The sequence below is a fragment of the Siphateles boraxobius genome, unplaced genomic scaffold, assembly GCF_051911475.1.
Source record: "Siphateles boraxobius isolate OS27281-9 unplaced genomic scaffold, OSU_SipBor_1 19, whole genome shotgun sequence".
Lineage (NCBI taxonomy): Eukaryota > Metazoa > Chordata > Actinopteri > Cypriniformes > Leuciscidae > Siphateles > Siphateles boraxobius.
In genome coordinates this window covers 23187282-23202458 of record NW_027508799.1, presented here as the reverse complement: position 1 = coordinate 23202458, position 15177 = coordinate 23187282, and the positions used below count along the sequence as shown (strand labels likewise).

Below are 15177 nucleotides of genomic sequence, written 5' to 3'. Positions count from 1 at the left end.
CTTTAACTCATCAAAATAAGTTAAGGAATTTTCACGTTTTTTATAAGTTATACAAGATTCAACATTTTCATTCAGTTTTATGTAATTTAAGTTTAAATGACTTAAACATTTAAGTTAATTGTACTTAAAAATTTAGCAAATGCATACTTAATATTTAGCGAGTAGCCTATATATTCTAAATGTATTAATATTTTTTATAATTATTGCAATCGATATATCTATTTATAATAGTTTCGAGAAGCAAAAATAAAACGACATTTAATAAAGCAATACATATAGGTTATGGAAATGGCATAAATTAAGTGAGATTTTGCACAGGGGCAGTCATGGCCTAAGGGGACAGTCATGACCTAATGGTAACAGAGTTGGACTGGTGAACCAAAGGTTGCTGGTTCGATTCCAGTACCGCCAGGAATATGACTGAGGCGTCCTTGAGCAAGGCACCTAACCCCCAATCGCTCCCCGGGCGCCACGCAAGGCTGCCCGCTGCTCCAGGTGTGTGTATCCACGTTTGCTGTCTGTGTGTTCAATACTCTGCTCCTAATGTGTGTGCACTTACTTGGATGGGTTAAATGCAGAGGTCAAATTCCAAGTATGGGTTACCATACTTAAGTTGGCCATCATGTGTCACTTTCACTTTTCATTCCTGTGCCATCTGAGATTGATAGATAAGCGATTTTCAGTTTCAGAATAAAAAAATAGAGTTATTTATTGCTTTTAAATAGAGGCGCGAAAAAATAATAGTTTGTCAGGAGGAAACATCGGAAAAAATCGCGAGCGCTTTAGGATTATCAGATTCAAATTTACAAAAATACTGCCATTACCACTTTTAGATTTACATTTTATAAATACTGTATAGCCTATAACAAGAACTTTTAGTTTTAAAATATTTTAGCTAACGCCTTGTAATCTAATTGAGTCGCGAAAATAATCTGACTACAGAAATTAGCCTACTTTTAAAAAGTTGACCCTCTTTAAATGTATAGCATAATGCATACACTGCCATGTATGTCTGCTGAGAATATAGTGATGAAAAAGACACCGTCCAAATTACGCATGGAAGTGACTCTAAATTCAACTTCTGTCTCTTTCTAAAAACACACCACTTTCTCTAACTCTCCAATTCGTTTTCTTTCTGCAATGCAATCGTTTCTGATCTGTTAGTAAGTCCTAGAAAGATCCAAATTCAAGCCTATTCTAAGAAACAGATGACGTTATTTGACAGGGTGCCCAAAATCCTTAATGAGTAACTTAGCAAGAGGAGAAGGCAAATGCTGCCCCAGCTGTTTCCTGTTGAAAATGTCTCTGTAATGTAGATAAATGTGAGGGATTTTCTCTCCAAATCCGTCTCCCGGTCGCTAAATCTCACTTCTCCACAACGAGCCTGCGCAATGGAACAAAGTCGGAATATTGAGATGTGACATTGCCGGCATCTCATCCTCTTTCTCGCTTTTTAATGACTTCAAACAAGTTCATTTTTGCTGGGCTTTTGCTAGAGACCCAAGGGGATGTCTAACGGTCATTTCTTCCAGGGGCATTGGTGTGATGCCTTTAAGGTAACTTAACCTATTTTCTTTGAAAGCAAATTGGCAGCTTAGACATTGATTTCTCAGTGAAGCAATAGCCATTGATATAGACTGAATTATATTTTAAGACAATATACACTCAATTTTAAATTTGATAAATGATCAATCTGCATCTTTACGCAGTTTGCATGACATTAGACATGTGCATGCAAAAGTATTTCACATTAAAGATCTGACAGCGGTATTATGGCAAACTTTTGAGACTTACGACAGACTGCGTGATGTGTATGGTGAGTCATATCATGATGCACCAGGGAGTATATATTTGCGCAGTGCACAAGTCACCAACTTGTAGGCTATATCACGACCCTTAAAAGTTAATATTGCTGAGTTGACACGAATCAGGGCTTTGGCAGAAGGTTTTGCAGCATAGCTACTTGTGCGTGTGTGTTTGCGCATTATATTCTCTTTATTATGTAAAGTGCTTCCTCTTTGGGTTTGGCGGCTTTGCAGCTTTCCAGTTAGAATCTTTTATGCAAGGGACCCAAAAATGCATGGTTTACAAAACCGCTCTTATTTTACCGGATAACTGGTTTCAAGCAGAAGCCTATTGGCACGGGCGAGAACTAGGAGCTTCAAAGCGCGCGCTGGAGAGCATTTGTGGAGAAGTCCCTCGATATAACGCTCCCTGTTTTAGCGAGATTGTGTGCAGATAGAGGTAGGACAATTGACTTGTAAAGTCACCACAGAAACGCGGTTAGGCTAAAGATGATTGGGAGACTCTATTCAGTTAAAGGCAAGAGTGTAAAAGTAGCTATCCTAGATGTATAGACAGGTGCATTGAACAGTTCAACTTTTTTTTGGCACTGAATCGTTTTTTGTGTCATTCTTCTTATGAGCAATGAGTTGAAGTTGTTTTTAGTAGCCTATCCTCAATATCCAGGCACATGTCTCTGCAGGCTATTTGATATGCAGATTTTAGAAACATGAATGAAACATCTGTGGAGATAGATAGATAGATAGATAGATAGATAGATAGATAGATAGATAGATAGATAGATAGATAGATAGATAGATAGATAGATAGATAGAAGGAATACGAGGAAAGAAGAAATCAGTAAATAAAATAAAACCAAAAAATATATAAATAAAAGACCAATAAAAGGTAAATTATCCTTAATTATGTTTTAGTGCATAGATCTAATGTATTTCTGGCTCCTCTCTCTCTGGGATGCAGTGTACCATGCGCTGTCTCTCGAGCACCCACACCCTCTCACTGGTGCTGTGCGTACTCGCGTTGACTCCCGCGACACTGGAGGCGGGGCCGGAGACGCTGTGCGGGGCGGAGCTTGTAGACACGCTGCAGTTTGTGTGTGGAGACAGGGGCTTTTATTTCAGTAAGTGCACATTTTATTTATTCATCATCTGCTCTCTCTCTCTCTCTCTCTCTCTCTCTCTCTCTCTCTCTCTCTCTCTCTCTCTCTCTCTCTCTCTCTCTCTGTTTTCCTCTTTCTCCATGCACTAATGCGCTACTCATAAATAAGAAAAGCATCAGTTTTCATGTCTTGCTGTCCAATTTCCCAAAATGTTTCCTACTTTCTGCTTTTGCTGTTTTTGTCTGTTATATTGCATAGAAAGTTAAATATAATACCCTAAATTTACACTAGGCTACATGTCAATGCAAGTTTCTGGTCTGCATGATTAATCAGAGCATGTTATTCTAAATATAAATGTTTATACGTTTTCCTCAAAATATATTAACTATATAATTACATTGCTCCACCTCTAATCCTAATCGCCTGACATCACAAATCCCTCACTTTTCAAACATTCCCATCAACCACATGCATTCTGGTATGTAACATCCATTTTCTCAAAGGAGAAACAAATTAATTATCCTTTTTCACTCTGAAATACATATGTCATTATATATGTAATGTGATTGCTGCTTCACTTTAGATGGTTGTAAGGTGAGCAGTTGCAATGCCAAGAGGCAGCTGAAAGAAATGCTCTGACTGATGTAAGTGTTTTACATTTAAGGAAGATCAGCCAGCTGCTTTGCCCCCAAAATGAGGTTGCTGGAATTTGGCAGACACGTGTAGGCAGGGCAAATTAATGTAGTGCACATCTTATTTCCAACTGAGTAGTGGACTACCCAAAGAAAACCATTTTGAATCCTAGACTTAAATCTCTTTTTTTCGACAACCCTTGAGAGTTGCTGACTCTTGAGTTGTCCCAATCAGCAGAAGGCCGAGAGAGTTCTAGCCATTGTCGGGACTTGTTGTTACACTTTGTTCATACACTTTATGGACTTTATCTTGAACATGCAATTCATTCAAATTTAATATGTATTATTTATTAGTCAATTTGTTTAACAAGATGATCTATTTTGATTCCTAATTATGTTTAGTACTAGGATTAAAGGGATTTTCACCCAGAAATTTGGATTGTCATTACTTAATGACTCACTCAAACCCCATTTAGATTTTTTCCTGTGGTGCACAAAACAAGATATTTAGCAGGAAGCGTAGACTTCTCATCTCCATACATTGAAAAAGGATGGTGATTTGTTTGTCAAAACAATTAGTTATTAACAGAAAATCTCATCTTCAGCCTAATCAAGATATGTTACATGGGATAACTTTCCTAGCCATCATTTGAATGTTTATTCAAGGGTGAATCAACATCATGGATCAATGTTGAATTACTGTGAATTGTGTTTAGATTTTGCAATTCAACTGAACATTGATATCACAACATTGTTAAAATGTTGATTTATATTCATTTTGTTAACCTTTTTACAACATTTAGGGTTAAACATTCTTTCAACATTGGAAAAAATGCTACATAGTTGTACAACTAACATTACTTCTTTCAATGGAGGTCGGTCACATGCTGGCTGGTGTTTTTTTTGTATCCCGTTAAACAACATGAAATATGCAGAATAACATGACCTATATTTTTAAGGCCAGGTTGCTTGAAAAAACTCAAACTGGATAACAATTTTGCAATGTCCACTCAGCCGCAGTAACTGGTTCAGAAAATGTTTCTAATTTTAGACTATTCCTATTTTCTGAAAAATCAATTGCCCTGTGTTTGACATTTGATTTCAGCTGCCCAAATGAGACCAGTTACATCATATTGTGCAGCTATGCTGTTTTAAAGTTTTCCACGTATATTGTTATCTGTTTGAATTAGTTATTTACGATGTGCAAATGGCTCGAGAAAGTACGTGAGTCTCAGGCCACCGATGATGACGTATGAAGTGATTATTTCGACAAGTGGACGGAACCCACTGATTCTAAGAAGACACATTTTATTCACTGAAAGCGAAGCAAGATTGAACTTCAAGTTAGTGTTGACATTTTAAGTTTCCAGTCAACAACATTTGAGCTTTTAGTGGTCACAAAGGAGCTGGCTGGATCACTCATGGCTGTCAATGGACTTGTGTTTGTTTTGTCAGTACAGAGGCCAAAATAAATATGTTTATGCTAATCTGAACTTTCCGTGAAATTATTGCATCAACGTGACAGATTCGGTGAAGAGCAAATAGACGATTTTATACAGATCATTTGACTTTGACCTAGTATGTAGTATAAAACTTAAAGGAATTTCTTTTGTGCCCCAACTTTTTAACACTTATAATACTGGATAGCATTAGTAATATAATTAAAATTGCTTTTAAACAGACTGGCATCCAACACATGAACCCATAAACAAACTGGATTCATCTAAGGAGCAAGCAGCATTGTGTTCAGTGACACAGTGTGCGGCGACTGTTCAGTGTGACCCATTTCACAAGTTCCCTTGTCACTGCCAGTGCAGGAACTCCACTCACATTTCAATACTTCAAATTTTATTATCTTGATAGAAAGGTGAAATACTACTCGTGGAATTTTTTTTATCATTGAAACCAAATCTTTTGAAGACATCAAAAAGAGGAAGACACAGAAGTAGAAGAAGAAGAAACTGACAGTGTAGTCAGATTTTCCAACTGTTAGCCTGACCTAGAAATCCACAGTTGTCGTTGAAATGCCTCAGCAGCAGTTTCATCCCTGATTGTCTTCGGTTGTAAGGGGTTATTGGAGAGGAGCGGGACTCCGTAATGAGTGAGGCAGTGCTGGAACACATTATCCTGCTTATTACAAAGGGCACTTCGTGGCCAGACATGTTTGTGCTGACATACAGCTGCCCTTTCCCTCCATGGCCATTCAACTGTGCAGTCATCATTCGTAGCAAAGCACCTCTGACGTCTGCCAACAGCCTGAGCGTGTACCTCGTGATGCATTCCCATTCCCAAGACACAAACACACCGGGAACGTGGAAAGTTTTGGCTCAGTATACGCTGTAAAATCACAATTTGTCCAGAAGTGGGTGCAAGTCTCCTCTCACACATTTGCAAGAATCTCCAATGATCTGGCAACTCTGGATGATAGGGGAATCTCTTCTGAAGATTGTCTTATTTAAAATCTGGAAGTCCGTACATATGAATTATGACCTGTTGTGCATTCAAGTGATTTTGGTTGGAGTAAATACACATTATGGACTATTTCATTGTAAGCTTTTAATGAAAATGCAAGAAAATAAATAATGCAAATAATGCACATTAGGTATTAACAGATGCTTTCATTTGTGTATTGTATCATTCTTGTGCTGCCATGGAGAATTATGGGAAATGTAGTTTGGTTGCACAAGCCTGTGGTTTAAAAAAACAGCTAAATGAGTCGCATTTCTTGACAGCTTGAATGTTATTCTTCATAAACAGAGCACAAAATGGCTGTAAATTGTACTGCCAACACTCACAATTAAAACATTATGATAAATATCAATGGTTTTTTGACCATAATTATTCAATTGACACTCAACTAAAGTCTGGCCAATCACAACTGATGGTGTTAATCAGTGCCCGAGCAATCACTGATTCACTGATATCAAAAAAGTCATGTTATATGATTTGACTGATTTGTATGTTACATAGGAAGGGCGACAAGACACCTCTTAAAAGGAAAGAAACAGAATGCGACATCAAATTTACATAATCGTTGGAAACCAAAATAAAAAACTTTGCGTATTGGGATTTGGGATGACCAGAGTCAATGATGAAAGATTGCACACGAACGTCAGTGATAGGACTACTTTTCAGTTTTGTTTGTCTGGTTGCATTATATTTGAAACAGCTGGAGAGAAGAACACATCAACAGCACACAGTCAGGCTTGGCTCTTGTCCTAGAGCAGCACCGGATTATAGGGGATTACAGGATGATCAGGATGCCCCCTACCCCCTCCTGCCCTGTTGTTCTACTGGACATAAACACGTTGCAGAAGGCCCTGTGTATTCTAGGGCCAGCACTTTTTGGGTGAGAAGAAGTTGTTGTTTTTTTAACCACAAAGCCTGATATTCAAGCTTTGGCGGTGTCTGATTTACAAGAGACAAACAAATGACTTCTCACCAAAACTAAGCATCCATCAAGACTACATATATGGGAATTGGATTTCTGAGCCAAGAGGATTTTAAATGCAACTTTCTGAAAAAAATAGCTTATAAATCTCTCGGTATGATATTATGACCAAATATTGGATTCAATCTTATTTGTCAAGTTGTTTTCTTTTAATTTGGTCAGGTTTTGTATTTATTTTTTAAACGCATTGATCTGAGCTTAAGCACCCCAGTGTTTATGTGAAAAAAGCAGAATTTGTGGAAAATTTTGTCAATATTCAATAAAATATGAAAATATTATATAATTTGTCACACTAATGTGCTTTAATGTTTAACCAGGAAGTTTGTATTGAAATGCTTTTATCTTGTACAAAATGGCACAAATTCATACTTTTGAAGTTCCCGGTCAAAAATGACCAGCCAACAAAAAAGTGCTTATCAATCTTTCATTACTCTATATTATCACCAAATATTAGATTCAAAAATGATGGGGGAATGGGGGAAATCGAAAATATGAGAAACATCTAGTGTTCAGGAGCATGTTCATCATGTTTATGTTCACATATGCATTACTGTACATGTGTACTTGCAAAGATAAAGGCCTCAGACCTGTGCATGCGTGGATACAGTGGATGCACACTCGCACCTCCGCGCACATTCACACGTTCATGTATACAAACAAACTATTTTGAGTATTTATAGGCTTCCTTTTTCACAGAGATCGTAAGATCATTGACTTTGATCACTTCAACTTTATCCTCAGAACAGATCAATGATCTGTAGATCAATAGACTCAGATCAATGATGCCAGTGATCAATCAGTTTCAAAAATAAAAGATTGATAATATATCATAACGAAAGGTTTATAAGCAATTTTTTTGTAGGCCAGTCATTTTTGACTAGGAACACCACAAGTAAATATCTATTTATCTAACATTTAAATAGATAACAACAACAATAATAGGTCTATATCAGCACAATACCCTGGTTGGAACATTTAAAAGTAGTTTGACATAAACAGTAAAACGTTACTTGGCAGTTGACAACCTTTAAACACCACAAACAGTTCATAATCAATCCTTAATGCCTGCAAGAGCTAACATCTCTTTGTAAAGTAAACAGTGGCAAAAAGAGCCAGGAGGAAAATAAATTGGAAGGAAACTACATCTTGCTATAAACTCTTTGTGGTGCCATTGATAAAGAGGTAGTTTCCAGGACTATAGCAGCTTTTATAGTCCCCAGTGAACAGTATAACTTCCTGACACTATGCAGGCAGCTTATGGCAGCAGCTCCAAGAACTCCCTGTTCTTCAATAACCATAGCATGGCTGTAAAAGTCAGCTTCTTTCCAGCGGTGTTCCTCATTGGAATCTACACGTTCTGATGCGCCTGTTTAGTTGGAAGCAAAGGTGTCAACCAAAAAGTGTGGGAACACAAACGTTTGTGCTTTTGTAACACTGAAACAGACGGTACATTGATCTTAAACACTGTGATGGAGATATGCTTTGCCAAGGTCTCACAGGTCTCTGACAATGTTGTGAATGGGTTGATGGTTTTACTGGGGGAGGGTATGGAAGACTGTCAGCTAAGCCGATAGATAATCTATCCAACAATGCAACAATCTTTGATAAATGCATGACCGAATCTGTGGACAATTTATATGGAAAAAGAAAAACATACAAGACTATTATCTGCTCGTCATACTGATAAAAAGAACAAAACATGAAAACAGGTTTGCAGACCAGTGCTGGATCATGGCTGATCTAACAATAAAACCTTATTTTAGGATTACAACTTTGACCTCTCAAAATTCAGCATTTCAAATCTCTGAAAACCTATTTAAACTAATTACACTGCATTATAAGAGCTGCTTTTGTTTATTGAACCTGTTAGACCGCCACTCAAATTCATGTGAATTTCATGACGGGTCATCTGAGCTATTTTGAGGAGGTTTTTCTTTAGAATGGGATTAAAAAAATCATCCAGAAAACAATTTTACCGGCGTGTGCAAACCTGATGGATAGGTTTACAGCAAGATCATTCTTTTTGTATGTGTTTTTGGGTTTATATGGGACATAGCTTACAAGTAGATATTAACCCTTGATCCTGAGAGGAAAATGGAATATATAGTTCAAGATGTCAACGAGAACAAATGATGAGAGACTTTTACGTGTGGCATTTTGTAACTGTACAAGTCAAAAGCCTGGTGTTCAAAAATAATCGGGGCATTATTATAGGCACAAAACACTGACAAAATAATGTTAAATAATAATATTTATTTTATTATATATTACATTTTTTTGATCTAATTAAAAATCTAAAGAAGAGCATCAAGTGTCCAATTGAGTGTGCAAACAATTCTACCACTAACAGTGTCCTACATAAAACTTAATTGTATTTTAATATAACAGCGCCCCCTATTCTCCCCAATATGTTCGGCACCCAAGAGTCATGCAGTCTGCAGGGATGCATGTTTGTCAGAATTAGAGCACCTCTCTTTCCAAAACAACACTGTCAGGGTGCAGCAAGTGCAAAGCAGAAGTTAATACATTTTGTCAGCAGCACTGGCAGCCCTGCAAGCCAAGAGCTATTAACTCTGAAAGGGAAAGGCATTTCCTTCTTGTAAATGCCATATTAAATTATTATTATTATTTCATTTGGTAACTGAGAAAAGCCTATCGGAGCTATATTGCCCTATGTAAGTGGTGACTTGTAAAAGGAGAGTGGGATATTTTTTTAAGGCCACCGTGATTTGGCGACTAATTTAGTCAGGTGTCTGAGTGCTACCTTTAACATAAATCCATTGTTTGGGATCAGACAACCCAAATCCCGAATTCTACACGTTAAGTAGCCCAACCTCATCGTTAAACATAATGTCTAGGACATTTTATAATAGTGCATTGACCTCATTTGCTGCACACAAAATTTTATACCCATGAGGCAGTTTCATTTTTCATGTTCTTTCACATGGGTAATTATCACCTAGTCAGCAGCGACATTAACAAGCACACCGGGGAAAGTTCATGGTTCATCCTGGTCTACTAACATTGTTATTCTCATAAGTGGTGTTGAGCATGGAATTTTTCTCCTTAGGTTGATTTGACCTCCACAAGGGCCGAACCTGGCCTCCCACACCAGTGGGCTAGTTTAAGATATCAGGTTTTAAACTGCAAAATGTGATATTCTAAACATTTGTGTCCGTGTGACCTCAATTTAACTAGGAGGCTTGCCAAGAAGGGTCCACTCTGTGCAAAGTGATACCCTGTAAATTTCACGCTGAAGAAATTCATGTCATTAACGCGTCCATATATATGAAGAATCACAGCTACGGTCTGGCTGCTACACTAAGCTATTATAGCTCTCATGACCGGGCTCTTAGCCACAGGTTACAACCGAAAGTTTAAGAGATTTACGTAGCATTTCGGAACATGACCTTGCGGGCTGTAATGAGCTGGTGCCACGCCAATAATAAAATGGATAAAGGGCTTGAACTCGATGTGATGACAGGCTTTTATGTAACGTACCTTAGATATGACAGAATTTAAACTCGCCATTAAGTGCAGATCCTCCCTCACAGCGAAGATTTACAGGAGGGCTTTCGCTTTTCGTATGTGCATCAGATGTTCTCGCCATACAAAAGGCTATTTCTTAATGTTATTCCTATGCATCCAACAGGCAAACCAACAGGATATGGGCCTAGTTCGAGACGGTCGCACAACCGCGGCATTGTGGACGAATGCTGCTTTCAGAGCTGCGAACTGCGGCGCCTTGAGATGTACTGTGCACCTGTGAAAAACGGCAAAACTCCACGATCCCTACGAGCACAACGGCACACGGAAGTCACCAGGACAGCAAAGGTGTGCAGCCACGCTTGTGATGTCAATAGTGAACCTTTGCTAAGCTCCATCTCTTTCGTTGTTGTCATTTGTACCATTATTGTACCATTTTTAAGGTGGGACTTAGTGAAGGGGTCAAAAGAGCATTTGATACAATCGTACATTTCTGTAAAACCTCGGGACAGATAGTAAAAATGTATGAATATATAATGCTGATGCAACATTAGTTGACTAATTTGGTTGATATTAGTTCATAACTGTACTGATTGTGTTTCCTTGCAGAAACCTATATCTGGACATAGCCACTCTTCCTGTAAGGTAAGTCTTCCCTCAGTCTGAGAGTGAGCCGTAATTAACAGTGATGCGTATGTGCATGAGAGTGCTTGAATTATAACAACATTCAAGTTAATTGTATTTTTAGTAAGCCTGTAAAATTCTTATGAAAAAAGTCTTATGTTCTGAAAAACTGATCAAAATCAATTGAGTTTTTTTCTTAAAACGAGAAAAAATATCTGTCAATAGAGTAAGAAAAATAATACTGTTTTCACCCAAATTTAGTTGGTTTTTAATTTTTTAAAAAAAATCTTTAAAAACCCAGATATTTGGCAGATGTTTTGTTTTCAGCATAAATTGACTTGAACTAAATGTATATTGATTTAAGAATGTGTAAATACTTGTACTGGAAAACAAGAGAAACACTAAGATTTTTTTCCAGTGCAAAAGACGAATTTTTGAGCTCTAAAATGACACACTCACAGAGAAACAGACAGACAAACAGACAAACACACACACACACACCTCTGAAGTACCGTTCTTCTAAAGCCATTACAATACCGTTATGTGAACAATAGACCAAAATTAAAGCTATTCTTTACTGAAAATCTTGACATCCTAAATTTCATGTAAATAAAATAGCAATGTCCAAACAAATTATTTTGAGTCAGATCTTGAATTAATTCCATTGATCCAGTTTACTACATAAGTCTGAATGATTATTTCTGGAAGACTGGTCCAATACTCAAGTTCAACTCAATAACTCAATGATCCAGGTGTAGATATCCAGCTGTTACCAGCTCATGCCAGGAAAGATCAGTGAATAATGACTTAAACTTTGCTTTTATATGGCTTCATAAGACTTGTAATATAGCACATGAGTTATATGGACCACTTTTATGATACTTTCACTTTCTTTTTGAAGCTTGAGAGCTCCAGTCCCCATTTATTGCAATTGCACGGAACAGAGCAACCAATACATTCTACAGAACATTCTTTTGTGGTCCACTTAAGAAAGAAAGTCATAAGGTCTTGAAATGAGTGAGTTATTTTTTGGTGAGCTACCCCTTTACGTCACCTCAAAACAGAGCGAATAATGGCAGTACATTGTGCTATGATACATACTAAGGAAAAAGCAGCTCTTCCCTCACCCCCGCTGCCCAAATGTGGGCCACCCTTTTAAGTGCTCTCAGTTGTCCTCTCTCGAAAAAGAAAACCATTAGCAAGTGAACTGCCTAAGTGGTTTTTGTGGTAGACCTGCATATGCTCTCTGCAGACATATTTCTGCACCCATACGTAATGCGCTGGAAGCCGAGTCTAAGGTCACCTTAGAAGTCTGCACGCTGAGTTCAGAGTCTGGACCCTCATACCGGCCTTTCTCCTCCACTCCCTGCATGCGGTTTCATTCCCAGCTTAACTTTCGTGAATTAGACTTATTAATCTTGCTGCGGTGAAACCTTTGATGTGTTGCTTTGACAGTAGATTTCCTCGGCATTATGAAATAACACTTCGTTCACCAAACAGCTGTGTTGTTATGGGCAGCGACAGCAATTCTGCTCTCCTTGGTTGAGCTTTTTACGTTACTTCTCATCTGAACCGACATTTACTGCCTTTCTCTTTCTTATTTTCAGGAGGTTCATCAGAAGAACTCAAGCCGAGGAAACACAGGGGGCAGAAACTATCGCATGTAAAGGACAGCGGGGGGAATGGCTAAGAGAGACAAGCAAAACTGTTGGACAGTGGAGAACGGGATAAAAGAAAGACTGGTCTTCCAGGAACGTGCTCCACTGTAAAAAAAAAGATTTACTGAATATCTGATGATTTCCATGCACTGCACCATTCTATATTGGGGGAAAATACTAAATTAGCTGCTATAAAGAGTCAAATAATAACTGTTTATCCTCCTTGTGTGAACGGTTGCACATAATGGATGCCGAAAGCAAAAAAATGTGTCAGAACCCTATAAATTGACCCTACTCTAGTTCGCAGCACCTATTAAATGTCCATATTCCACTGAATTCTGACGGATGGCCACTGGAACAGAAGTAATAGGTGACTATTGATGCCCCACACACATTAAAATACTTATAATTCTTATCACAATCTGGATCTAGTAGAAGAAAGCTATAATATTTTTATCTAAAAAAAAATGTTTTGCAGGCAAACGTGTTGCCTTTATGCGAAATGTTAGAAGCTCCGCTGCCAAGAAAGGAGTTCGCAGTGAGATCACAGACCGTGTTGAGCTGTCTAGACAGTTTATACCAGATGAAACCCTTGCAAATCTGAACTACGGCTGCACAGAAAGATGACGTTTAAAATACAAATCACTCTTTTCTTATTTGATTCATTGTGCAAGACCAGATCAAGAGGGATTATACAAAAGCGTTATGCAGATGTGCTGAGGTGCTCTAGAGAACACATTTAGGAATGATAGAACATGACCTACATCCTGCAAAACACCTTGTGTGTGTTTTTTTTTAATTGTGTGTGAGAGATCATTGCTTCTTTTTTAAAATAGTTTTAACTGCATGGTTTACCTTCATTAGAAAATTGGAGGTGAAAGCCATTCACTCAAACAGTTATCCGCATGCATTTACACCAGTGTATCAGCACTCACAGGAAAGACAGAGGGAAGACAACAGAAACATAAAAAGTACTTGCAATTGTAAGGTATGAATATCAATAAGAACATAATCTGGTTAAGTAACTACTTTTCATCAAACAGGAAGTTGCAGGTTTGCAACTTTATAGTGAAAGACTGGTGACATGAGCCGGACTGCAACTCACTAACTGTATTAAAGGGATATTTCACCCAAAAAGTTAAATTATGTCACTTTATACTCATTTTACATTACCCTCTCATGGGTTAACTTCCAATATAATACTTAGGAAAATGCAACTTTTTTTTCTTTCTAGCATAATACAACTTTATGGCCACTCCATTATGACCATTTCTAATAAAAGATTTTCATACAATTAACTTTTTTTCTCTGAAGCGGGAATGGGAATCTATAAAGATAACATTTTTTCAAAGACCTGCATTTCTGCATTTCACACCTATAAAATACAAGAATTTTGTTTTATCATGTTAATTTAGTCCATTTTGGAGCATTATAAAGTGCAACAGTTGGGTTCCAGAAATAAAAACTCCTTTCATTTTCTCAATAAGGAAATAGATTTTTAACAATAACCTATAAACCTTTAAAGACAGCCTTACTATGAGCTATGAGGCTGTTAATCGATAGTATTTGCTTCTGTTAAAGCCCACATTATTTCAGCTTAGTTTGAAAATAATCATGTTTAACAGTGGTATTTGTGTTGAAAATCTACATTTCCCATTACACTGTACAAAACATTTTTTTCCACCAATCAGAGAGTAAGAATCAGCAAAACGTGCCAAAAGATCTCTTTAGCCTCGCCCACTCCCATGAAGCACTGCGAATGACATAATCGAGTCTCCCTACACTCTCAAAATATTTGATGTATATTTTTGATGCATGATACATCAAATAAATATTTGTATTTGTAAATAAAATATTTGTATTTGATGCATTATGCATATTTTGCAATAAACCCAAAATATATTGTTTATATATATATATATATATATATATATATATATATATGAGTTTCTCAATTTTTAATTTGATAATGCTGTTCGCAATGCTTCAGGGATTGTAGTTCTTTCCCTCAATAAAGCCGTTAAGTACACAAAGGCCGATTTCCAAATAATTGTTTGCTTCAAATCTAAGTTTGTAGTGTTATGATCTACCTCGTAACTGGTTGGCTTGGTTAATGACTTATAACGCTTTAACAAAGACTTTTTTGAAATCCCTATGGAAGAAATGATTGAAAAAAATATTTCCGGAACCAACGCCGCTGAAAAAGTGAACAGGCGCTGTTGCACTCCATAGACAGGGTCACTCTATCATTATACAGCAAAAATCGTTTTTTAGCAAATATTCTGAATTTGTGTTTTTGGGTGAACTATCTCTCTACACACCACTTTAAGTGGCTGTCAGAGGGGTCGCGGGGTGTTTTCACAGTCCCTCTGCATGGTGTTTTCCTCTTTTCTGAACCCATCGGATTCATGTCAACCCACACTG

At 37.4% G+C, this 15177-nt stretch overlaps 1 protein-coding gene across 1 annotated transcript; it reads left to right on the top strand.

Moving 5' to 3' along the window:
• The first annotated feature begins 1292 nt into the window (after positions 1 to 1292).
• On the top strand, positions 1293 to 14651 carry igf1 (insulin-like growth factor 1). The gene is made up of 5 exons (XM_077234366.1): positions 1293 to 1556; positions 2764 to 2923; positions 10638 to 10819; positions 11081 to 11116; positions 12703 to 14651. The coding sequence occupies exons 1-5, from the start codon at positions 1509 to 1511 to the stop codon at positions 12760 to 12762; spliced, it is 486 nt and encodes a 161-aa protein (XP_077090481.1). The 5' UTR covers positions 1293 to 1508; the 3' UTR covers positions 12763 to 14651.
• Positions 14652 to 15177: the final 526 nt, after the last annotated feature.